This window comes from Eurytemora carolleeae, unplaced genomic scaffold (genome assembly GCF_000591075.1).
Source record: "Eurytemora carolleeae unplaced genomic scaffold, Eaff_2.0 scaffold266, whole genome shotgun sequence".
Classification (NCBI taxonomy): Eukaryota; Metazoa; Arthropoda; class Copepoda; order Calanoida; family Temoridae; genus Eurytemora; species Eurytemora carolleeae.
This window is the reverse complement of record NW_019396291.1, coordinates 46,379-73,167: the sequence shown is the minus strand read 5'-3', so window position 1 is coordinate 73,167 and position 26,789 is coordinate 46,379. Positions and strand designations below refer to the sequence as shown.

Below are 26,789 nucleotides of genomic sequence, written 5' to 3'. Positions count from 1 at the left end.
CTAGAAAGAAAATAGTGATTGTTTATTTTGTCCAAAAATCGTTCACTAGGACAGACCTTTTAAATAAAACAATTGAAAATCAAACTGATAATTTCCACATAGATCCACTACTAAATACTATTTTAGTTGATAAATATTGGTCGTACAAATTGATAGAATTACCAAAGCATCTAAGTTTCTATTGCTTCTCAAAGTTATCCTTGAAAAAATTGCCCCGCCCTCAATTTCGAATTATGTTTAGAAATTAAATTTTTAAATGCCGCGGCGAAAACCGCGTAGAATTAAAAAAGGTGAAAATCGTCTTTGATCATGTTGGTAGTGTCATATCAATTGGACTAATGATCAATGGGACTAACGTTCATTTGGAATAGCGTTTAAGATTTGCACAAATGTTTCTTCAGTGGACCTAATTTGTCAAATTTTTATAAACTCTATCAAGTTTTAAGCACTTTTTACACAAAAAATTATATGATGTATAATCTTAATATTTGAGGGTGAGGTTAGTTTACGATGGTTTCTTAATTATTTCATTTGAAAATAATCTAGCTTCTAGCTTCAAATGTCCAAATGAAGTAGGTAGGAAACCCATTAGGTCCGTTTGAAACAGTGTTTTAGAAGCTGAGGCGATTAGTTGATTAGAAAACAGTTTTGAGTTAAATAATCCATATATACGCGGCAAACGTACATCTTTATTCCTTCAGACCTTCCATAGAAAATTTAAATTCCTAAAAACAGTGAAAAGTGTGAAAGGGTAAATGGCTTTTATAAATAACTGCTTTAAAACGGTTTTTAAAAAAATATATATTTCAGACCTTTTTAAGATGTAGGAGAAAAATCTGTAATTGAGGATGAAGATCGTTTTTCTCGGGACAGCGTCCTGTTTCCCAACCCCAAGCAGGTTTGTACAAACTATGAAATTGTAAATCTAATTTTGAAAGAAAATGTTAATCCAGCCCCCCTCTCCCTCCCCTCTCACACACATTGTTGTTAAACAGATAAGCATGATTATTCATTTTATCTATGAACTTCGGCCCTATAGGGAAACGGGTGATTTCCTTATATACGATTTTTGGTCCCCCCCCCCTCCTATCAATTTTGTACATGGTGCCCAGTGGGCTGTATTGGGTTGTATTTTTTTGTTTTATTGGGGTTTTTTGGGGTTTTTCAATTTGAAAGTATTTAAAACCTACTAAAATTCATAGTTCACATTGTTTCAAAGTAATACGACTATTTAAGCAATAAGTGAACTTTATAGTTATGAAAAATGATAATATTGTTGTGATAATAGGCTATAACCATTTATAAATGCTCTTTAAATACAATAATATCATCTCCCTTCATCATAGGGGCCTTTATAGGGGAATACAACAATTTTTTTGAATTATGAATTTCAGACTACTTCTATTTTCTCAATTGGATACATATTTCTGAATGGGTGTGGGGCTACTCAATCGGTAGATTATTAAAGAAGGAGACCATGGTTAAATACCGAAAAACTTCAGATCACTCACACATAAAAATGTTAAAGGGATTTTTAATATAATATATCCTTATTCTATAGCAACCTATTTAAAACTTCAAGAGAAAAGAATAAATGTGTCAGTTTTAGTGCTGTAAAAAAGCCCACTCACAGGTGTTTTTTTTAAATTGGGTTTTATTGTTTGTTTTTTTGTTTTTTTTTATCTGGGTTTTTTCATGCCAATCCGGCTCATACCCCCCTCCCCCTGAGTTTGCTTCTGCATGTTTGCAGGTCTATGATTTTTAAGGTTTTTTTCCCAAGATCTTCACAAATCAATTCCCCCCTCCCCCCACAGATGTGAATTAGCTTAAAATTGTATCAAATGTTTCAAGATTTAAGCAAGCGCTGAATTTAAACCAGGTTTTGGCGGATTTAAACCGCGGCTCAAATTCTTTAAATTCCATCTCATGAGCAAGTTTTATCTCAACATCCAAATAGAATATAGAAGTCGGTGAATTTTAAGGAACTGTAAGCGTAATTTCAAGTGATCCCCCATGCACAGATGGCAATGGTTTAGAAAATGCAGAGGAAATGCTTCTTCGCTGTATAGAAAATATAGAGTAATGCTACATTATAGTATAGAAAATGTAGAGTAAATGCTTCATTGTAGTATAGAAAATACAGAGTAATGCTACCAGAACGGTACCATTGAAAACGTAATCTATTAATAAATGTAAAAGATCGATTTTCTGACTTGAAAAGTGAATTTCTCTGTAGTTTCTTATCAACTAGAAATGCGTAAGTCTTTTTTTGCAGAGAATAAATAAATTGAAATAAACAATGTAAACAAAAAAAGCATGGATATCTTGCAAGGATACCGTTGTAAATCGCTATCTTTACATGAAGGGTCATTTGAAATTACGCTTAAAGTTCCTTAATGAATTTTTATTTTATGAAAAATGTATAATTTTCCGATAGGTTTGGTTGTTTGATTGCGGGGAAGGAAGTCAAATTCAACTTCAGAAAAGTTCAATAAAACCCGGTGAGTTATCTAAAATATAATTTCCCTTTATAAAATATTTTGATTCCTTATTTTTCCTTGTTGTAATTTAGGTAAAATTAGTAAAATATTCATCACTCATCTGCATGGGGATCATCTGTACGGTTTACCAGGTAAAAAGAAAATAGATTTTATACATTCATGATATTTAACCCCCTCCCCCCCTGATCGATATTAGTTTTTAGTTCAATCATGTTTTAGCAACAACACAAGTAAGGGGTGATAACGAAAAACTCGAGATTGTTTTGCATTATAAGTAAAGTAACCACAATATGAATTTTTTTCAAAATTACCAACATGCAGCAAAAATCGTTTAATTAAACTTGATTTCTTAAAAAATAGTTCAGCGCAATTTTTGATTTCTTCAAAACATGTCCATTTTCGTGGCTAAAGTTGTACCTCTAATTACCACTGAATATGGCCAAGTTGTTGGTTTTTTGAAATTGTGAAAATTTGTTTGATCTAGGGTCAAAAAACTATTGTTTTTAGAGGAATCTGGAAAATTTCCACTAAAATGTCCGGGTTTTACCTGACTGGAACTTTTTCAATTTTTAACTTATTTTTATGATTTAAACATTTTTGAATTCAGTGTTTCAAGACGGACTTTTTGGTACCCATATCGCGATATATTAAAAAATATATATATTTTTGCTTGTCCTAGTGATGTAATATTTACAAAACTATGATACGCTGCTTGAATTGAAAGTAAGAAAAAAAATTCATTTAGTTTTGCTTGTTTATGATAAAAACTTTTAATACACGTGCTGAAAGTATCTAAATATTTTTACAAAAAAGTACCAAATTGCCCCACCCTTATTGTAAGAAGCTTCGTTAATTAACAGAAATATTCGTGAGCTGAATCGGAATCCATTTTATTTACTGAACGGATCCCGGATCCGCACGAAAATGAATAAATGGATCCTTTACATTGACTGTTCTTAGGACTGCTGTGTACTCTGGGTAACGGCCTTGATCCTGTTAATGGCCATAAAACCGTTATTGAACTATATGGGCCTGTTGGAATCAGGTACACAGTACACGATATAGTAACAGTAATTATAGTAAACAGTACACTTTATAGTACAAAGTACACTAAAGTACCAAGTACACAGTACACTTTATAGTGCAGAGAACACTTTATAGTACATAGTATACTTTTAAGTACACAGTACACTATATAGTACACAGTACACTTTATTGTACACAGTAAACTTTAAGGTACACAGTAAACGTTATAGTTCACAGTACACTTTATAATACACAGTATACTTTAAAGTACATAGTATATTTTTTAGTACAAAGTGTACTTTATAGTACAAAGTGTACTTTATAGTACAAAGTGTACTTCATAGTACAAAGTACACTTTATAGAACATATTACACTTAATAGTACAAATTACACTTTATAGTACATAGTACACTTAATTGTACAATCCCAGAAATTTTGTTACTTTTTGAGCATCTGGGAAAAGTAGGGGTCTTGTAAAACACACTCTTTGGAATCTTTTATGCACTCGTTTTGAAAGAAGATGTAGGTTTAGAGTTTATTTTCATCTCTCAACACGGTGAAAAACTAAAAATACAAAAATTAGTTTTTAATAAAATTAATTAAAATTTTGTTCCAAGCTTTTATATTTCTAAAACTTACTCTGATGTGAGCTTTGAGGTGTTTAAATGCTCTTCTAGATCTTGCTTATTCTTGCCAAATTATTCTCCGATGGTTTTGAATAGCTTGAAGATTTCAGGATTGCTGTGCTCAGGGTTATCTTGCTAAACTCCTGGATATCTTTACATCTTAGGAGTTTCATATAGAATTAATCCTAAACAGTTTCTCTTTAGTAATCTTTAAACTCTTTATCAAAAGTTTCTTTTTAATAAATTGTTGTACACAGTACACTTTATAGTACACAGTACACTTTATAGTACACAACTTTTTAGTACACAGCACACTTTAAAGTACACAGTACACTTTATAGTACAAAGTACACTTTAAAGTACACTTTACAGTACAGAGTACACTTTACAGTACAGAGTACACTTTACAGTACACAGTACACTTTATAGTTCACAGTACACTTTATAGTACACAGTTAACTTTGTAGTACACAGCACACTTCATAGTACACAGTACACTTCATAGTACACAGTACACTTCATAGTACATATTAAGTACCCTGTATAATAACAGTACACTTTATAGTGCTCAGTGAACGTCATAGTGCTTAATTTCTAGTACACGGTACAAAAAAATTACTACTCAGAGATAATATATATTCATTTTTTCTAAAATATTTACCGTGTAAACTCTTTTTGAAAATCTAACAAATAAGGGGACTTAATTTATAGTGACCCCCCAAGTAAAAAGTGGTATGTCCGATTTACAACGATACCCTTGAAATCTTTCTCTCAACAAAGGTTAGTTGTCTTTGTTTTAATTTCTGGAAGTTGAAAATTTTCAATTGTGTTTTTATATTAAGTAATGTGCGGATTTATACAGCGAAGAAAGGAAACAAAATTGAGAAAAATTATACTTTGGGGGAAAAAAATATGTTAAAAAAGTTTTACATGAATGAAAAATTGTTTAGGAAGTTTGTAGCAACAACTTTGGGCTTATCAAGATCTCCGCTAGTTTTCAGGTTGGTAATTTTTCCAGTTAAATTATATGGCTGTCTTATAATTCTCACAGTTTAGCAGTTATTAATTTTAGATTTTTCATTTTCTTTNTTAAGGACAAACCTGCATTCAATAAAATAATTTTTCTTCAATCTAAATCTGTGCAATGCATATTGAATTCTTCCTACTTTTCAAGTTTCAATCTTTTTTTTTGAAAAAATGTACTTTGTAATGTTTTTTCAAGTCTCTTTGTTATGTAATATGTAGTTTTTGGCCTCTCCGTGATTAAATATAATTTTTTTTCTAGTCTTTCCGTTATGAAATATGTTGTTTTCTAGTCTTTCCGTGATAGAACTGGTCCCACTGGACTCCCAGTACCCTCCGGACTGGGCGAACTGGAACGTTTCCCATCACATTACGGAAGATGAAAAGCTTCCAATGGTACGCTATCATAATATTTGGTGGATTTTTCTTCCTGCATTTTGCGAGATTTTTAATGCTTAGAGATTGTCTCTTCTTTTTTAGAGCGATATTCAAAAATAATAAGTTCAGAAAAAAATTCCTAAGCGAAAACTCTTGGTATAAAGCGATTAAGTGCCTAATCCATGAAAACAGCTTGCAATGATCCGATTTTTTAAACTTCTAAATGGTTGGGCTTTAAAGATATCCAAAAGGAATCAACTTAAACTATCAGACTTTAATAAAAGATATGGTTCAGAAAGAATAAGAACAAAAGTTCCAGCTTCTGTTTTTTTTATCCAGCATCGTAATAAATCAGATTTATTTTAACATGAATAACTGGTTGCATCGATAATAATAATAATTTTCTTTTTAGGAATCTAGTTACAGAGCAGTTAAATATTGTGCTCAAGCTAAAGGAAAGGAGTATAATGTTTTTCCTCGAAACAAGGTTAATGTTTTTCACCTCTGTTTTGAATATAATTTTTTTGCGCTTGTTTTTTTTCTTTAGTAAGTCAGTCATTATTCCATTTTAAGCCTTTATTTAAGGCAGTAGACCAAATTCAAAACATTAAACATTATACCCTATATTCATAATCATATCAAGATTCTAATTCTTAAGAAATGATGAATATTCTGAAAAACACCAAAATATATTTCCTATTTTGAAGCTGTGCATTCTACAATTCGGATTTTAATAATTATACCCCATGTTAAAAAAGGTTGGTCACTTCTCTCAACACAAGAATTTAAAGTTTCTGCTGCTGCCTTAGGTAATGATTATTTATCTATATATATAAAGTTGTAATCTCTGTTTGTCTGTTTGTCCGATCATAACTCAGGAACCCCTGGACCGATTTGTCTCAAATTTTGATTGGGGAACTTGAAGAGCCACAAAATGTTCTAAGTTTAGTGGGTCGACTTTAATAGCGAAAATTTTGTTTTCCGGTAAAAGCTTTCAAGTGCGGGTAAACGGTAACTATGAGTACCCTGGGCAACGCTGGGTTCCCAGGCTAGTTTTTAATGAAAGCTTGGTTTTCAAGACGCTTCGCATCCCTCTTAATACTTTATTGAATGGTTAACCTACAAACATTCTCGATTCGGTATAGGTGCAAAAAATAAAAATTCAGAACAATTTCAATTATAGTATATATATAATAGCTTATTATTTTATGTAAAGTTTTTACGTATGGTTTCAAGATCTGCGCAAATAAAAGATTTAAGTCTTGAGTTTAACAGTTGATAAAAGCAAGTAAATGTCCTCCTAAACATAAATACTCATTTTTCTGTAATTCCCGTGTCTAATTTTACCTTTTATGATAAACATCCCAATACTCAATTCAAGTTTAGGCAATTTTTATTTTCTAACTTTAACCCTAACGAGGGAAAAAATTAAATTGATTTTTAAAAAAATGATTTTTTGTTTGAGAGCACAGAATTCCTAGTTTTGGATTCCATATTCGAGAACAGGATTCACCCGGTCAACTTGATGTTAACAAATTACAGGTAAATATTAGTTAAATTTAGAAAGCATCTGACGACAATATTTTAAGAGAACCCTCCATTCATTCAAAGAGTTACACTACAGTCAGCTGAAAATGTTTGTGTGTGCGCTGTGTACACTGGTACAGTCTCAACTTAATACAGTACAGCGCCCACCGGCATTTTCAGCTGTCTACAAGCGTTTTGGTAACTTCGCAAATAATACATATCTCTTTATGACGAACACATAAAGATTTTAAGGTACCGTTGTAAACTAACTTTCCCCTCTTTGCATGGAGGGTCACTTGAAATTTCTCTTACAGTCCCTATAAAGTTACATGACCGATTCACATTTCACAACCTGGTATCCTATAAATTTTTGTCAGAGCAAAAATAATATGGACCTACTTGTTTTTCTATCATAAAATCTGTAAAAAAATTTAATTGTGGTTTAAGATGCATCATTTTCTAGTTTATCCCACTCCAGAAGTTAATGACTACCGTCTTTTAATCTGTAGATCTGTGATATTTAAAACAAGTTCAGTTAAGTGTTAAGTTAATGATCGTGAAAGATTCCCACTGTGAAATCCCGCCATTGTAGTAAGAGGCCAGTGCCTCAATAGGCTATTGACTCAAAAAAAAAACAAATGATGCCCATATGCAAAATATTAAGATTGCTCCAAAAATGATGACGTGAACCCCACATTTGTATTCAAATTGGTTAATTGACCCCAATTTCACTGATTTACTGGGTGTTCTTAAATAATAATGATTAATAATAATATCAGAAAGGGAAGTGAGTATTTTATATTATTTTTGTCAGGAAGTTGGTCTGAAACCTGGACCTGACTATGGTAAACTTAAAGCCGGGAAACCTGTGGAATTTGAAGGAGTTTTATTGAAACCAGAGGATTTCCTAGGTATTACGGGAAGCTTACAGGGGTTTATATATATTTTTGAAAGATAATTTCCCCCTTCCACCCATCTCTAAAAATTTAGTTTTTTTTCCTTAGTTTATTATTAAGGGTGAAACTATTTATCGAAATTTTTGCACCAGCAAAATATTTTACACTACAGTAGCAGACGGAAGCTACATTCATAAAAGTAAAAAGTTTAAATAAATAAAACCTTATTCAGTAATTGACCAGTTAAAAAAAAAACACAGGTCATAATGGAAGGTCGATTTCTTGATGTGGGGTATCTTGAACCGCTGAATACCACTCATTTGTCCGTATTTCAATATTACAAAAATTGCTTGATTTAAGTCTTTAAAAAAATATTTTTTTAATACTCTCCACTGATATTCTTCCAAAATTCAGGTTTTTTGCTTTTATCTTTGTTAGTTTTCAAGGTATTTTACGATTTCAAGGTTTCTGAACTTATTTCAAGACAGACATTTTGATAACCATTTTTTTGTCGTTTTTTTCTGGGTTGTATTAGTGATTTTATTTTCACAACAAAGCAAAAATTTGAATTAGTTTCAAATAAAAAAAAATAAAAAAATTCTGAAATATTTTTTTAACTGTATCAAAGAAAACTTGAGAACTGGATGCAAGAAGGGTTTGAGCATTTAAAAAGAAAAAAATGTCAAATTGTTTCACTCTTAATATTTTGGTTGTTTTCGTTGAAATGAGGAAAATAATTATTTAAAAGTTGATTCAATTTTTCATCTTTTTTCTTCCAAATTGTTTCTTACATCTCAAAAAACAGTAAACATTGAAAAATATAATTTACAGGACTGAGGAGCTTTTAACATAACTAGCATATGGTTAATATCTTGAAAAATAAAATGTTCCTTAGTTTATTTACTAGTAGATTGCTAGTTTGTGTGTATTTTGGATGATTGATTGATTGATTTGCTTTGTTTTAATTTTTTGAGTTTAATTGAATTATTTGATTGATTGAGTGTTAATTTTAATATCTGATTTGATTGAGTTTTTAATTGGATTGATTGATTGATTGATTAATACATTACAGGGTCACCAGTTGTGGGCAGAGAGATCGTTATATTCGGAGACACCTGTAATAGTGACCAAATACTAGGTAGGACTAAACGCTTTCATAAAAGGTTATCCAAAAAGGATGAGACTTTTAAGACGACTGTTCGGAATTCATTTAGTATTTAGATTATTTGATGCCATTTTAGGTTCAAAACTTCAAATTCAACCATTATATTACCATAATTTAAGAGTTTCAGGTCGTCATTACAGTCTAATCCTTTGTGGGTAACCCGGTATATTTAGTAAAAATCGTAAAAATTGTTGGTTTATCTGTTACATAATATAGAACAATTAATGGGACTGTAGAATTCACTCATTTACAGCGAGACAGGTCCGATTGACTGCAGTACCCTTTAGATCTTTGGTTGATCAAAGATGACGGCGTTATCTTTATTTTTCCAGCTAAGAATTCAGTAGAGTGCACTGAATTTTCAATGAGAAAAATATTATCTGTTCGTCGTCAATAATCAGTCAAAAGGGCACTGTTGTGAATCGGAAATCACGAAAACACGTTTACAGTCCCTTTAAATCCTAAATTGGCTGGGTTTTTTTTGCCCTGCACTCTAAGCACTCTCATTTTTGACACTTTCACTTTTTTCTTTTAAAAAAAAGTTTAATTAAAAGGATTTTATGTACCCTAACCTATGCATTAAACAAATTTAATGCAAAGGGCCGGGTAGGTTACAGGGCAGAAAAAAATCCAGTCCGTGTTAAAAAAAAAATCTCATAACTTTCTATGTGACTAAAGTCATAGATATAAAAACTACAGTTTTGAAAAGCCCTTGTAAAATGAAAGTAGAAGCATGTGTAATATCTTAATATTTGTCTAAAACAAAAAAGTTTTCTGCATTTTCCCGACCCTTTTTTGGCATTTTTTTTCGAACCTTACTAGCACCCAGGCCAAATGAGTAAAGTTAGTGGCCTTTTTTTCAATGAGCTGGCCTGAAAAAGTTAGGCTATGATCCTGCATTGCAACTCTATACCTTTACTAAGGCTTTTTTCAAATGGGGACGGGGGGGGGCGTAGATTCAGATATAGAAACATAGATTCAGACACCCCAGCCGTTTTAGGGTTTAGAAAAAACAAACAAATGAACTGTGATGTTTATTTAGGTTTGACCAATTCTCCAGATATATTTATCCACGAAGCAACTATGGAGAATAAGTTCAAGGTAGATATGATGTTCAAGCTTGGGAACCCATGTGTGCATAGAAACCAAGTTTTCCACAGAAGAAAATGTCGCCACAAAAGTCAACCCTCTTGATTCAGAATTGTGTAACTGTAACCAAACTAAGAACATTTCCGTGGTGGTTCCGAGTTTCCCAATTAAAATTGTAAGCAAATAAATTAAGGGGTTCATGAGTTATGATCAGACATACAAACAGGCAATACCGATGCAGGTCCGATATACTTTTTTTATATAATACGGTGTATTATTTTTAGGAGAAATGTGTAGAAGTTGGACACTCAACCCCTGACATGGCCGCCGATATTGCTCTAAGAGCAAGAGCAAATCTACTTGTTCTTTTCCATCTTAGTCCTAGATATAAAGATATTGGAGATATTCTTAAAAAGGTGAGAAATAAAAAATTTTGTATAAAAAGGTTGTTTTTTATATTTAAAAAAAGCATTCTAATTTTGGAGATAATTCAATATAAATATAAATATAATACAGTATACCCAAAGTAATCCGCCAAATTCACCGTTGTATCTATATATCTATCCTACCTGACTCACTGGTAGCATCTAGCATCTCTCTGCTGTAGAGTGGTTGCCGGAGGGGGGAGGGGGCGGAGCTCAGGGTGCTAGTTACTTTAGGGTCAGATCTTACTCTTTATACCTTATCCTTGATCTTGTCTAGGACGACTACTCAGCGGAGACCCTGCTTCTCGAGGCCCAGGAATACCTCAAGTCCAACAACTCTAGAATGGAGGTCATGGTGGCCGAGGACCTCATGGAGGTTATTGTGCCTCGAAAAAAATCCTGATGTTTTAGATTCTTGGAGTTCAGCCAGTTTCTTCGACCCACATTTTAAATAGAATCTTGCCTGATTCACGACGATGTTATTTCAAAATTAGAATAATACTTCATTTCTCACCGCACTTTTAATCTTAAATCTAGTTTTAATTTAAGCGACACGATGAATATGCTTACATGGATTTTTGCACCAACTCTCTTAACTGAAATAATCATCACTTTTAGATGCTTTATCCATACCATGAATTCTTTTTCGGACATGGAAAAAAATATTGATAAAAAAATTTCACGGATTAAATAAATTAAGCGAAAAAAAATATTTGGAAAGCATTTTTCGAATTGTGGCGAGCCATAGACCTTTCCTGGGGTCATGTTCGGCCCAATTGTTTCCTTCGTTATGACGTTTATTGGATACAAATCATTTATTTAGATATCTTCTCATAGACTCATATAGATCGATTAACACTGAGATTGTTACTATGTGATAAAATGTGATATTGTTTTCTTTAAGGGACTTCAAGCGTAACAATGAGTAACCCTCCATGCAAAGATGTCACATGACTCCATGGACACCTTAATCGGATCAAAAATTTAGAAGATTACCCAAAAAGTGTAAAATTCAGATAATTTATTCAGTCCTTCTTATAAAGGCAAGAAATGTGCAAGTTATTTTTTAAGGAAAAAAAATGAAAAGTTTTTAGAAACAAAGTCATGTAGTTCCAATTTATGCTTGATCAGACAACCCTTTTAAAGGAACCGTTGTAAATCTGGCATTGCCATCTTTGCATGGTGAGTCACTTGAAATTACGCTAACAGTCCCTTTACCTTTTATTGTTATTGTTATTTTTTTCTTCAGAAAAATGACTCGAAGTAAATATGTTGAAGGGGAAACTGTTCTTTGTTTTCAAGGAATAATGATTTACGAAGCAAAAGTACAGGTCTAATAATTTTTCTCAAATGAATAGATTAATTCATTCTTTCGTGACTGATATTGATTTTTTTACATTTGATATGAAACAATTTCTTTATTATTCTTAATTATTTCTAAAAAAGTGTCCTAAGCATTTTTTAGAAATAGCAGTTGCAACAAATTGCAAATGCAATATTTTGATTACATTTCCTAAGTGAAATGGAGAACGATGACAATATTGAACTCCACATCTTTCTTGTTTTGAACGTAGCTTAGCGTGTTTTATAATCAAGCGTATCTCTTAACAAAAGTGTTATAAGGCGTACACAGTGAGGGGAGGGGCCCAGCCCCCTGAATCAGTAAAATCTATGGTTTCCAGAGGGTTCTCAGGCCCCTCCCCCTGAAAAGAAAAAAAGTATGCAACCTCCCCCCACCCCCCCACTTGACAAACTCCTGTGTACGTCTCTGAACTACGTTGAAATTCGATATAATGATGAAATTTGTCTAAACATGAATATGTTCAGGGAGTAAGGAAGGAAGATGGTATATTTGAATTTGATATTCATTACAAAGGTTTGTATTTTTTTTTATAAAATATACACAGATTTAATATTTTTGTTAAGCGATATTGAACAAGTAAGAAATTCCTTGTTTTGTTGCCAAGTAGATTAATATTTAAAAATGGAGAGAATTTTAAAAATAAAAGGTTTTAAAAATAGAATTTTTTCTTTTAAAGGATTGTTCACTTTTTATTCTATCATAGGCTGTACTAGTATTCCAATAAAGGGATTGTTTAATCACCTTTTTTTCAGGCTGGAACAAGACTTGGGATGAATGGGTAACGGAAGAGAGACTTCTCAAGGAAACATGAAAATTATAAAAATAAATTTAAGTAAATATTTGTGACGGAACGTATTAGGAACCTATAACTATAAATAGATTCTAGTACAAATAGATGGCAATGTAGAATTTGAACACTCTCAGTACAGCTCTGTTACTGTTCTGACGTCACAAGTGTAAACTCAGTTTTTGTGTCCGACAAAATTATTAATATTAATGCTAATTTTAGAACGAAGTGCTTATTTTGCAGTAAAATAAGTGCAATTTTTTGTGTTCTTTATTTTCTGCTTTTAAACTTTTTTATTTAATCTTGGAAAACATGTCAACTAATGTGAGAAAATTTAGTTTTCCTTGTTATATTTGACACTTGTGACGTCGTGTATAATTGGATCATTTCCCTGTTGCCACCTATTGTACTTGATAATCTATTTGGATGGGACAAATTATTTTCGAAATGAGGGGGGGGAGGTGATTTTTAAAGAAAATATATAAAAATCATAAAAAAAGTTTGTTAATAAAGGCTGGATTTTTTTTCTGGGTGGGTTATGAAGGTTTGTAAATCACTGGTTATCAACATTTTCTGAGCAATCCTGATCTGTACATGAGAATTCACTTCGAGAGTGCCTTTTATCAGTAATATACGTTGGTTTGAAGGTTCCATTTTTTTTCTTTACAGAAAATTTCATGTTTGTCTCTAGTTTACTCCAGAAAACCAGAAACGGATGAAGGAGGTGGAAGAGGAATTAGCAGCTAGAGGTCTTGTTTATTTTAGTTCATGAATGATAATAATAATTACAATAATGATAAATGCCACAAACCTTCAATCCTTATTAAATCATGGTGGGGCTCACGTTCACAGAATATATTGGGGAGGGGGGTATATTTTTTAATCGTAGGGAAATGTTATATTTAATTATATTTTTGCATCTGTTTTGTGTAAATCTAACTTGTTTAAAACTTATTCTTGTTTTTTGAAATTTTTATTCAAGAACTTTAAAAAAAGTGAGTGAAAATAACTTTTTAAAAACAATTAAAAGTAAAAATGCGGGATAACAATTCTTTTAAATAAATGTAAAAAATCAAAACCAAAGAAACAGATTTTTAATTCCAAACTCTTTACACTTTTTAATTTTTAACACTTCAAGGGAAATTGATTGTTACAGGTAAAAGAGGTTTTGTTGTGAAAAATTATTGTAATTTTTTTAATTGTTCCAATTTTAGGTAAAACCTATGCGTCTAAAAAAAGTGGAGGTGGCGCCATCAGCCAGAAAAATCCAGAATCCTCCCCAGAACCATCTAGCGGCGATAAACGGAAACAAGAAATGCCCCTCACTGAGGGAAAGAAGCAAAAAGTTACCGATCCAACACTAAAGAATTTAGGGTAAGTTTTATAAAATTAGGAATATTTGAGTTCAGAGCAATAATAATTTTTTTTTAGGATTATGAAAGGTTTAAAACCTCGTTCCCGAAGTAACTCCAATACAAGTATTCTTAGGGATATTTATTTTCATTTTATCTTAGTTTTGTCCTTTTTATTTTTTATGTTTCACTGTCTTAACTCTTTTATGCAAGGTTTCCCAAAAAATGTATTGATTTTTCACTATTCTTGGACTTTTTTTAGTTTATTGTCTTCTGATTTTCAAAAATCAAATGCTTTTTAAGGTTTTTAAATTATAATAAAATAATAACTTGATAAAATATCTAATTTAGCACAAAGTCGAATACGAGCACAAAGCAGGAAGAGAGACCAAAACGTTCTGTTAAAGATATAAAAGTTGGTTCTGTTACTCCTGATCCGAAACCTGCTCCAGGAAAGAAACCTGGAGAGGTTAAAGAGAAAAAACCAGGAGATTCCAAAAAACCAGGCAGGATTATATATTTCAAGAATTTCCGCAAAAATTTAGATGTAGTTGTACTGATGATTGTATATTTTTAAAAATTACACCAAATAAAAAATTTGACAAGAAAGGTAAGGATGTTTTTTTCAACAAAAAAAAATTTTCCCTTGAAAACTTTTATTTTTTATCCTAAACCTAAGATTCAAGAGGGGGAAATTTCTTAAAATTGTAACTAAATTTTTAGGAAGCGGGGGTGAATTTTTCAAGAAAATATAAACCATTGTTACCTCTTTTGCGGTGAAGGGTGTGGTATGATTTACAAAGATATGGTGGGGGAAATCGAAAACTGTCGAAGTGTCCTCCCCTCCCACCCCCCACTCTTCATATCTTTTACCTGAAAATTAATTTATATTACCCTAAAATCAATTATTTCAGCCAATCCGCAATTTCTTCGTTAATGACTTTTGATGGAGGGGAGGATTTTTCTTAGAAATAGATACCCCTGATACTAGGAGAAAGCAAGGAGAAAAAGAAACCAAAGAAAGCAGAAAATCAAGGAATACAAAACAGATTCAAACCTAAAGAGAAAACGGTGAGGATTAATAATAATAAATCTAATATAATAAATATAATAAGGTCAAAAGGTTCTTTCTACCCATTTTAATTTTGATAATCTGAAAACCTGTCAAACTGTAAGGAACCCTTTAAAGAAACTGGCATAATTTCAAGTGACCCTTCATTTTTAAAAGAGAGGAATATTGGATTCAAAATGGTAAACTTTAAAGCTTTGTCTTATCAATTATAAATTAGATATCCATGTTTATATTTTTGAAAACTGATGATAATTGTAATTCCATGCGACCCTTCATCTAAAACTGAATGCCCGAAATACAAGGATACCCTAAATCTAACAAAAAATCAAATGTTGAAGAAAACGTCGTTTTTTGTCTCGGAAACTGAAAAATTTTGATGATTTCTCCAGTCTTTCTTACAAGCAAGAAATGCGCGTGTCACTTTTGAAGAGAAACCACAAATCAAAAACATAACAGTTTCAAATCTTACTTGATCAGACAAAGGTTTTAAGGGTGCCGTTGTAAACTAGCATTGCCATCATTGCATGAGGGGTCACTTGAATGTACGCTTACCCTCCCTCTAAAGTAGAAGGAAGTCTTAGGTAGATTGTCTTTGAAATAATTTTATTTGATCCGTCATTTAAATGTGGTAATGGTATGTCCAATTTTCAACAGTACAGAAGTAGAAAAGGCTTTTCGTCTTGAACTAAAATGTTAAAATAGAAAAATACAATTAGATATACTTCTAGGTTGCATTTGGTGAAGGAGTTCGAATAGAGCTTAGCGAAGAGTTAAAGAACGTTCTGGTCGATGATTTTGATTATATGATAAGACAGAGGAAACTGTTATCCATCCCTAGTAGATATACAGTAGAGGTAGGCATTGATTGATTGATTGATTGATTGATTGATTGATTGATTGATTGATTGATTGATTGATTGATTGATACGACAGAGAAATCTATCCCCAGGAGATAATTGATATACAGTAGAGATTATTATTTTAGATGATATAGTTCAATTAGCAATAACGTTGTCATTGTCATTGTTATTTTTATTGTCATTCCTTCCTAATGTAATAAAGCTCTTCGACATCCTGATATTCACAATTTGTAAAAAGCTCTTCGCTCAAATATATACAATATACATATTGTTTTGTATGTGTTCGCTATGGCTGGCCATACAGCTGGAATAAAATGGCTGAAATTCTTGAGGCCACCCTTGGATTGACAAAGGATAAAAAAGAATGTGGATATTTAAACATTTTCCTTCTAAATCTCAGAAACTAAAACTAAAAAACTAAAATGTGCAAAACTTAAAAAAGATTGACGCTACAGTGTTACAACATTTTTAAATTTTTAAATAAATATCAATTTATTTGTTCTATGTTCATGTTCCTTTATGTAGTGTACATTGTAATGAAAGTATTTGTAAAAATCCTGGAAAATGACAGAAAGTAATTTTAACCAAATAGTTCACATAACTTGAAAATATCAAGACAATAAAAACATTATTTCAAATTAAATATTAGATTTTTAATTACAATTGAATGTACTATTATTACATTTATTTAGATAATTGCTTAGCAAATAGTGAAATAGGTAGTTGTATCGCTTCAACAGCATTGTCTTTGAATTAACGGAACTGAAAGCGTAATTTTAAGTAAAAATTCATTGTTTAATAAAATATTATATACTTCTGTACACTATACCTTATATATAGCATACCAGTGTACACGGTACCATGTATAATGTAATTATATAACATACTGTATACTGTACAGGATAACAAGAATATCCCTCTGTGCCAACTGTACGGTCCTGTTCACCTACTGAGATTAATTACGAAGCTTGGACCGATGCTCTCTGCCACAAGCCTGGATAAAACCTCGTTAGCTCTTCTATTAGACAACGTCAAGGTAATATTTTATTATAGAAAATTAACCGGACAAGGACAGTTGACGTCATGTAATTTCAAGTGTCTTTTTGTCCTTGATGTATATTTTTTAGAATCCCCTCCTCTTCCCCATTTTTGATGAATTTGAGGGGAAAATCAAAATGTACATCAAAAACAAGTTTTTTTTGATCCTTCCTCCTCTAAAATCATTTTTATCTCCAATTCAGCGAGAAAAAAAAACTTTTCCTCCATTTTGAGAGAATAATGTCCCGTGTATTAACTTACTGAATTCAGGACATTTTACGATAGAAATACGACCTTTTCTTCCCCATCGTTGCTCAGACAAAGGTTAAAAGAAATCGTTGTGAATCCGGCATGTCACAGTTTGAATGGAAAATGTCATAAAATTACGTCTCAAGTCAAATAATCTATTTACCAAAAATTAATTTTCTTCTTTTTAGGATTTTATTGAATATATTGGGAGACACAGAGAAACCCTGTTTCAAATAGAGGTAATTTCTTTTTATTCACATATTATTTAATATTTGTCAAGTCAAATTTTACATTTTTTCACTTGAGATTATATGTGTTATTTTTTGCTGAAATTCATTTTCTGATTGTAATGAATTAGAACACTTTTAGTATTTTATTCTTCAAAAGAATACATTACCATAGTTATTTGTATTTTTACTAGACTTTTAGGGCGCTCATATCTTCTATTTTAACTTTTAAATGTGGCACTATCTTCTCTTTGTACAAACAATGACAAATAAAAGTTTACGAATTTTCAAATTTTAGCATTCATAAACCTTCCCTGGGGTCATGCGAGAACCCACACAAAACAAACATACAGACAATTAAAATATGTATGTACAGAAGATAGAAGAAGAAGATTGTAATATCTGTTTTTTTTTTTTTTTTGTTGTTTATATGTTCGGTCTCGACTAATGAACCCCTGGGCCGATTTGCCTAACATTATGATTGGTTAACTCGGTAAATCCAAGTGCATGATCTAAGCATGACAAAAAAAATTTGTTATATTTCGTTTAGACAAAGCCGGGTTCACAAGCTTGTATACTAATATATATATATATATATACTGTCTCAACTGTCCCTTGGGATAATATATATAGTAAGATATGCCGCTTTGCGAAGTCACTGTAAACTAGCCAGGAGGAGAAGATTTGATTTGATTTGAAATCTATGCTTCACTACTCGTACATTTTTGTGACCTCGTAGCTCCTCTCTTTTAGATTTTAAGAACAAATAAGAGAAAATCAAATTTATGGTCGACCATATTAATAATAATAATAATGATATTTCAGGATTATGGAACTGCATCCCCCGAGTACCACAGAAGAGCAATATGAGCAATATATGTCTGAACTACATTCTCTACAATATAACCAACCCTTTGTTCAGCAGGCAGCAAATATAAAAAGTAAATTTTAAAATGTACTAAATTGTTTTGAAGTTTACTCGGTGATAAAGCGAGATTGATATCTTAAAATAAAAATTGAAGTTTCCCTAAAAAAATATCTTAATATGTAAATTATTGGAAAAAATAATGTTTTTTTACAAAATATACGCTCTCGTTGTACATAACAACTGTATTGCGTACACTGGGGGCCCAGAACAGTTTTGTTACTTATAGATCTGTATCGGTTACTATTGAACATTGGTTGTCAAAGGGACTGTATTCGTAATTTTAGTGACCTTCCAGTTAAGCATTTAAAGGGACTGTAAAGGAAAAATGAAAGGGGGGTTTAGGATGAAACCTGAGAATGTCATGCGTTGAACGCGATACATATAAGACAATAAGACATCTATCTGATGTTCCTGTCTCGAGAAATTGATATAAAGGTTTCAGCCTTTACCTCCTTTCATTTTTCCTTTAAAGCCCCTGTAAGGATACCGATTTGAATCTGACGTGTCACTCTATCAAGGATCACTTGTTCAATTAAGTTCACTGTTCCTTTGATTTATATTGAAGATTACAAATCTATTATGACTTATGAGGTGAACATTTATGTTATGGATTTTATGATGATGCAGACTGTGCGGACCCCACTGCCCATGGATACGTTTCGGAGGCTAGGAGTGCCGACTCCTACTTCATTGAATGATGGCTTATCCTTTAATAATAATAATAATAAAGTTACGTTTTCATTCATGTTATGTGTTAGCATGTCTTAACTTGTAAAAAAAAACCTTTATTTATATGCAACTATGCAAACTGAAGAAATTATTTTACTTCTTACGTTTTTTTAGATAACCCTAATTTTTCATAATTAACTACCCATAAGTACAAAATGTTTTGTTATGTTTTGTTATTAATGTATTTAGATTGTAAAAAGTCTTTCAATTAGCTTCGTGAATAATGTTATCACACTTTGTTGTGTAAAAAAGCACGCTGCTGATGTGAACAATGTTACTACACTTTGTTGTATAAAAAACATTCTGCGGATTATTTTACTTCTTTGTTTTGTTACTCACTTAAAAAGTATTTCATTTTAATTATTAGTATTTTGAATATGTTGATAAATTGTGGAATATTCAAGCTAATAATAATAATATTTATTTTCAGACATTGAACATTTTTCACAATGAAAGCAAATGGCATGATTGATGACGGAATGATAAACTAGGAAACAAATTTTTTTTTTGAAAAATAATTTTTTTTACAACAGTATTTATTCATTAACCCTTTTTGGAGTAAAATAGATAAAAATATTGTTTTGTTTTTTTGTGGTTTCCCAATTAAGTTGCGGATTTATGCGGCCGAGAGAATGAATGAAATTGACAGAAATCTAAAACATCGATATCTCCCTCATCGTTGCTCAGATAACTGTTTAAATGGGGGATGCACTTCTTATATGGGTATTGACGTCACGTTAGTCTCTTTAAATTGGCTGAATTAAATAAATAAACTGCTAAAATTGTTCCAAAGTTTAAATCTTTATTTAACATTACAGGGGAAGAACGTTCCAACCCGTGCCTATGTTCCAAACCTGACACTGAGGTTTGGGCACAACTATCATGATCAACGTTTAAATGACTCTTCTTGTGCCGAGTGCAAATATCATATAATGAACCTATTTCCAACATATTATGAAGCACGAAGAGAACTAAAAATAACACTATTTACTTCTTTTCTAAACTTAACTTCAAGTAATCATATTTTCGAAACAATTCAATGTTTTCATTCTCGCAAATTTTCGCCTTTTAAAACAATAAAAAATATTAAACAATTCAGAACAAAACACACTTTCATAATTTACAGAACAGCATAAATCACTGAAAATATTTTTATCTTCAAAATTTTTCTAGAATTTGTTTGGATATTATACTTTTATATACTAGGAGTACAGATGATTTCAAGTTTTTATTTTTAGTAAAACAATTCTCGCAATTTTTCTGTTCAATTAAATTGTAAGAACACTATAATATTAATGTTAACATTTTTCAGTTTTTTAAGTCGTTCAAGTTTAAATATCAGAACAGAATGTAATATTTTATTTGTATAGTTTCATTATTTGAATTCCACAATGTGCAAAAAGCTTGTTTTGTTACCAAATGCTGTAAATGCTTGAAAAAATGTCGTAACTCGTGACATGTTCTAAAATGTGTTTTGCGGCCAAACTTTGCATTTGCTTTAAAAATGTGACATGCTCTAAAACAAAATCAATCATCATTAAAAATTGAAATTTATTTATTAGTTGGGGTTTTGTATTAAAATTTTTGTTATAAAAATGTAGTTGGCTATTCAAAATTAAAGTATGCAGATGGTTAAATTAAAAAAGATAAATTTGCTGAATTGGACAGAACCTAACACTGGGCTAAATCACGGTTTCGAACTTTCTTCCCCTGCATTGATAAAGAAAGATGCACTATGTATTTTCTTATCAATTATTCTAAACAAGTTTTTATATATTATTTTTGCAGAAACATGTCAATAGTTCAATATATCCTTGTTAGAGGAGATCTACTTCTAAAGGTACTTTTTAACAATTATTGTCACCATTTCTGACAATCATTTTCATGATAAGTGACAATCATTTTCACATTTCTTACAATCATTTCATCATTTGTGACAAAATTTTCACATTTCTAGCAATCATTTTCATCATTTGTGAAAATCATTGTCGCTTTTTCTGATAATAATTGTCACCCTTTCTGGCCATCATTGTCACCTTTTCTGACAATCAGTGTCGCCTTTTCTGACAGTAATTGTTCCCTTTTCTGACAATGATTGTCGTTATATCTGACAATCATTGTCACTATTTCTGACAATCGTCACCATTTCTGACAATCATTGTCATTATTTCTGACAATCATTGTCATTATTTCTGACAATCATTGTCACCATTTTTTAGAATTATTGTCACCATTTCTTATAATCATTTTCACCATTTCTGATAATCATTGTCTGCATTTCTGACAATCATTGTCGCCATTCTGTCAGTAATTGTCACCATTTCTGAAAATTAGTGTCACCATATCTGACAATCATTTCCACCCTTTCTGGCAATACAATAATTGTAACCAGTTCTCATAATAATTGTCACCATTTCTGACAATCAGTCACTATTTCTGAAAAGCATTTTCCCTATTTCTGATAATAATTTCCTCAATTTCTCACAATGATTGTCACTATTTCAGACAATCATTGCCAGTCTTTCTTACAATAATTGTCACCATTTATCATAAAAATTGTCGTCATTTCTAACATTCATTGTTGACCTTTCTGATAATCAGTGTCACCCTTTTTTCTGACTATAATTTCTGACAATCTTTTTCACAATTTTTGACAACAATTGTCACAATTTCTGACATTAAATTCTCATCATTTATGACAATCATTGTCATCATTTCTGAAGTTCGGGGGGGGGGGGGGGTAAAGAAGATGAAAAAAGAAAGACAGCAGCAGGACGACTTGAAGGCCGTCTTTTGTTCGTAACCTTAATCCTAGCATTTTCTTCAGATTTTGACAATTTTCTGAACGAACTTCGTAATATCTCCGGTATTACTGACAACATAACAAAAACAAACATATGGAAATACCAGGATTAGGAGAATTTTGTGATTTTTGCAACACTTTCATTAACCATGCATATAAACGTAGATGTAGTTTGCCTTTCTACTGTCAAGTTTCGTGGGACACCCTGTATATGGATTTATTTTGATAATGAATTAAATGGAACTGATCTCACAACAAATATTATATATTTTTGATATTTTTTTGAATATATGTGTTCTATGGAAATATTGTTTTTAAGTACTTATCTCTCAATTTATACTATTATTGTAATCATTATTATAAATAAAAAAATCTATATTTTTATTTATTTACTTTTTCTTGTTAAGCTGTACTTTTTCATTTTCATCAACAGCTTCGTCATTTTTATCATCTTCGTCATTTTTATCATCTTCGTCATTTTTATCCTCTTCGTTTTTTTCCTTAATCTTCGTTATTTTCATATTTTCGTCATAATCATCATTTTCGTCATAAACATCATTTTCATTATAATCATCATTTTCATCATAATCATCATTAGTTTTAGCATCATTATTTTCATAAGCATCATGATTATTATCATCTATATTATTATCATCAAAATTATTATTACCATTATCATCGTCATAATCATTAATAATCATCATTATCATAATTATGTAGGAAGGTTGGCCTGTTGGCGCTGTAATTGCCCAAGCTTGTCATGCCGCTACAGCTGCCATTCATCTCTACTACTCAGGAATCCATTAAACATTTAGAATTGATTTAACAATAACCTTTAATAATAAATATATAATTATAAGGGACTGTTTGCAGTTATTAATCTCATGTTGCTATATCAATATATCGTTAAAAATATGCAGGGAATTAATGAATTTAAATAAATCAGAGTTGGGCGGTCTGGGGGGTCCACAATGGGGCCTCTTGCAGATTTCACTTCCTTATGATTCCTTATTGTTGATATCGAGAACAATGCTTGATCTCGATCTTTTTTTAATCTACAGATTAATTTAATTTTTATTCGTTATCCCGCATTGTAATCGTACACAAAAGTTAAGTAAGTTAAAGTAAATTTCTTGTTAGATTGACATTTAATATGTTCTCAAACATAACGATCTTTTTCTGATGAAAATTTTGTATGTCTACAACCAAATAATTGTTCTCATATACAACTGGGTGCAAAATCAAAACTAAGGAGCTACGAGGTTCAAAAGTCGGACCAGTAATTTCAAATATGAATACCTTTGAATGTTTGCGGCATTTTTTCGGTCGATCTTTAAAACTGATTTTTAACCAAACTACATAGAATTACATTAAAATATAAATATTTAATTATTAGAAAATATTTAAAGTTCAAATTGGTTTAATAATTTACTAAATGATTAATTCAGACGAACAAACCCAGTTATTCTCTGTTGGCGGCAGCCTGAGGGATCTCTTATTGGTGGAAACTATGATACATCTAAAAGGAATTGATTGACCTAATTCAATGTGCCGCCACATAATACTATTTGATGAAAAAAGAATTTAACTGAAAAGTATGAGGAATGAGGATGGTTATTTAAAACAATCATTGAAATTTAATGTCAGCAATAAAATGACTTCTAATTTGAATTATCAAAAAATCATTCTCCATCTAATGAACTGAATTCTTGACAGTACATTTGTTTCATGAAACGTGCTGGGTCGGTCGACTCTACAGTCTACATTGGGCTGTCCAGACTGGATACACTGTACACTACGTGTTGTACCGGCACAGATCATGCAACTTTTAGAGTGGGGTGAATGAGTTATCCAAAATGGGGTTTTTCTGTTTTGAATTCTATTTACTTTCAAAGAAGGGGGACTCAATAGGGTTGAGACATTTTTCTAAATCAATTTTACAAAGCAAAATGGAATTCCACTTAAAATTTTAAGGCATGTTTTAAACAGTATTTTTCACAATTCAAAAATGGGCCCCTCAAATGATTAAATTTGTAAAAAAAATCAGAAGTGTAAATGAAAATGAAAATTTTTTTAATTTTTTGGTTTCTATAGAACAGTTTGAAAACCGGAGTTCGAAACAATTTACAGAATTGAAAAATATTGAAAATTAGCAAAAATCGTTTTTTCTTAAAATTGAGTTCTTAAAAAAATGGGAAGTTTTTACCTAACTCGGTCAAATTTAATATTTTTAAAATCTGTAAATTTAATATTTTCAAAATCTGTAAATTTATTTGAATTTCAAAATTCGGTCTGGTTCCAATAATGCCCAATTTGATAAGTTTTTCAAGAATTTTATTTTCAATTACTTGTTTCACATTTTTTATCATTGAACCCCATTTTAAACAGACATTTTTGATATTTGAGAAAATGTATTTAATCAACATGTCTCAGTATTTCCAATAGAATACTTTTTGCTGCTGTAAAATTGCTTCAGAAAAATTTCACACACTTACCTCTCAAGGATTTCCAGCCGAGCCATATATAAGAACCCTAGACAATAAAGATTTTATTCAATAAATAGAAACCAGAAAAGATTTTTTAAATTTTATTTAGTGTTTATTAGATCTATGCAATTACAAAGAAAAAGTTTGAGCAAGAACAGTCTTTGGGGTGGTTCGAACAAAGTTCTGCTAACTACCTGGGTTCGATCAGGATATTGCGATGTTCATGGCCGCATTTCCTAGGACAGACCCAAAAATAGCAATGTAGACGTGATGTTAAGTAACATTACGTTTTTTAACAAAGATTAAAAAGGCCTGCCCGATTGACAACGGTACACTTTTTAAACCTTAATCTATGCCCTAACAAAGAATGAAATTAACAGAATCAACCTTGTTTATATTGTAAATGGAAAGTTTAAAGGTAACCGGCATGCCCTTATTTAAATATAGAGTCATTGGTAATTACAAAGATAGTTCCTTTAAGAAGATTTAGATGTTGCCAAATAAAGTTTCTTTAAACAATATGTTACAGAAGTTGCCACTTAATTCCCATGTTTTGTGGAACACCCTGGGATTAAAAGTAAGGTTTCCAACGCAGGTGAATTTTACTTGCGTGCAATTGCTGGGCCTGTAATTTCCGCGCAACGGAATTCCGATTGGAAACCCAGGGATTAAAAGGTGTTGTCCCAGAGGCCGCGATGTAAAAGCTTAGGTTCTAGTCTTAATTCCTTAACGTTCAAAGTTAGATCCAGCGTGGTAAGATTTGACAAAAATAGTCGCAATGAATCTCAAAACTTATTTTAGTCAAAAAAAATTAATCCCGGACCTTTAACCCAGTTCAACTTTAGGACGAAATTAGATTTTTTGAAAATATAATTTTTTGTTTTAAAAATATTGATTTTTAAAGTCACAAACTGTGGATTGAACAGCCTGAGAACTATCCAACATGTATTGCTCTGAAACCATATCCAAAGGAAAGGAACATCATCTAACATTCTTCAAAATCAGCCTTATTTATAATTTTTTTTTTTTTCGTCTTAAGATTTTATTTTTATTGAATTTCAAGTCGTCTTTTAATAATGCTAATGAGTATAGGACTCTGGACCTAATTTAAGGAACTATGCTTTCTAATTTAACTTTTAATAATGCTAATGAGTAGAGGACTCTGGACCTAATTTAAGGGACTATGCTTTCTAATTTAACTTCTAATTGTGGATCTATCTGTGAGCATCGTCTCTAGTTGTGCAATATAAAACAAAAACATAAAAATTTTGCAGATTTAAACATATTTTTTCGCGCATTTTCAAAATTTTATAAAATTAAAAACTTTTTGACACAAAGTACATAGATAGATTGGGGAGGTCTCTGAACTACAACCAACCGGTTCAAATCCTGAATCTAAATCTTTAATTTTGAATCGGTGATTCAGGATTTGAACCTGCGGTTGGTTGTTCAGTGAGTACCACCTAGCTCAAATTCATTAAATCCCGTCCATGGTCCCTCAAGCACTTATTTTCTATAAATCCTGATATCATGTTGTGACAGTTGTGGAACTTTGAATTCTGCTAGATTAAAAGTTAAAGATATTTAATGTACGACATCAGTACGGTTGCAACGATATAGAAATTAGAAAATTGGACTGTAAATGAAAATTCAAGTGGTATTCCATTGAAAGATTTGTATGTTCGATTCACAACGGCAACCTGAAAAGCTTTGTCTGATCCAAGTTTAATATGATATCCAGTTTTTTTGCTAATTTTTATTTTTATTTATATTTTTATTTTGCTTTATAATTGGCTTGCGCATTTCCTGCTTCATAAGCAACTGATGAATTTTTAGAATTTAACACTTTTCAAAGCAGAATAACGAGACATTTATGATTCGATTAAGGTTTCCAGGGTATCGTTGTAAATAGGATATTGCCATCTTTGCATGGAGGGTCACTTCAAATTAAGCTTACAGTCACTTTCTAGTTTTATTTTCAAATTATGAAATGTTGTCTTTTGTAGGAGGAGGTTCAGAAGTTTTTCAAGAAGTTTAAATTATACAAGGGGCCTAAACTGGCAGTGGAATAAAATCTTTTAATTAATCTTTATTTTCACCTTTATTTCATGGTGATAGAAAACTCAACCTTGAACAAGAATGTTCATTTAAAACTAAATGAAATGCTGCACGATATTTCTAAATACACTTTAAAATAAAAGACTTATTTTTTGTCACTTTTCTAAGGAAAACTTTAAA

The 26,789-nt window shown here is 31.3% G+C and overlaps 3 protein-coding genes across 3 annotated transcripts; all 3 read left to right on the top strand.

The window, feature by feature from the left end:
- Positions 1 to 814: 814 nt before the first annotated feature.
- Positions 815 to 11,561, top strand: LOC111700273 (zinc phosphodiesterase ELAC protein 1). The gene is made up of 14 exons (XM_023471150.1): positions 815 to 898; positions 2,438 to 2,501; positions 2,573 to 2,632; positions 3,462 to 3,546; positions 5,105 to 5,155; positions 5,471 to 5,573; positions 5,968 to 6,010; positions 6,314 to 6,364; positions 7,021 to 7,097; positions 7,897 to 7,993; positions 9,051 to 9,116; positions 10,186 to 10,244; positions 10,517 to 10,648; positions 10,935 to 11,561. The coding sequence occupies exons 6-14, from the start codon at positions 5,571 to 5,573 to the stop codon at positions 11,058 to 11,060; spliced, it is 654 nt and encodes a 217-aa protein (XP_023326918.1). The 5' UTR covers positions 815 to 898; positions 2,438 to 2,501; positions 2,573 to 2,632; positions 3,462 to 3,546; positions 5,105 to 5,155; positions 5,471 to 5,570; the 3' UTR covers positions 11,061 to 11,561.
- On the top strand, positions 11,488 to 18,475 carry LOC111700291 (mortality factor 4-like protein 1). The gene is made up of 13 exons (XM_023471163.1): positions 11,488 to 11,572; positions 11,867 to 11,988; positions 12,485 to 12,533; positions 12,773 to 12,822; positions 13,499 to 13,556; positions 14,022 to 14,181; positions 14,239 to 14,295; positions 14,511 to 14,665; positions 15,151 to 15,230; positions 15,960 to 16,085; positions 16,993 to 17,127; positions 17,567 to 17,617; positions 18,431 to 18,475. The coding sequence occupies exons 2-13, from the start codon at positions 11,911 to 11,913 to the stop codon at positions 18,473 to 18,475; spliced, it is 1,044 nt and encodes a 347-aa protein (XP_023326931.1). The 5' UTR covers positions 11,488 to 11,572; positions 11,867 to 11,910.
- LOC111700271 (putative peptidyl-tRNA hydrolase PTRHD1) lies at positions 16,972 to 26,746 on the top strand. Its single transcript, XM_023471148.1, is given in 9 exon segments — positions 16,972 to 17,127; positions 17,567 to 17,617; positions 18,431 to 18,546; positions 19,693 to 19,985; positions 21,051 to 21,102; positions 22,786 to 22,861; positions 23,514 to 23,566; positions 25,442 to 25,522; positions 26,558 to 26,746. Coding segments are annotated over 6 exon segments (345 nt in total). The 5' UTR covers positions 16,972 to 17,127; positions 17,567 to 17,617; positions 18,431 to 18,546; positions 19,693 to 19,968; the 3' UTR covers positions 26,624 to 26,746.
- The last annotated feature ends 43 nt before the right edge of the window (positions 26,747 to 26,789 follow it).

Coding starts and splice junctions, on each gene's coding strand:
- LOC111700291 (XM_023471163.1), top strand. CDS start 11,911: ATGACTCGAAGTAAATATGTTGAAGGGGAAACTGTTCTTTGTTTTCAA. Junction 12,823..13,498: donor CGGAAGAGAGACTTCTCAAG/GAAACATGAAAA, acceptor GTTTGTCTCTAG/TTTACTCCAGAAAACCAGAA. Junction 14,296..14,510: donor TCCAATACAAGTATTCTTAG/GGATATTTATTT, acceptor TATCTAATTTAG/CACAAAGTCGAATACGAGCA.
- LOC111700273 (XM_023471150.1), top strand. Junction 9,117..10,185: donor TAATAGTGACCAAATACTAG/GTAGGACTAAAC, acceptor ATGTTTATTTAG/GTTTGACCAATTCTCCAGAT. Junction 10,245..10,516: donor CTATGGAGAATAAGTTCAAG/GTAGATATGATG, acceptor TATTATTTTTAG/GAGAAATGTGTAGAAGTTGG.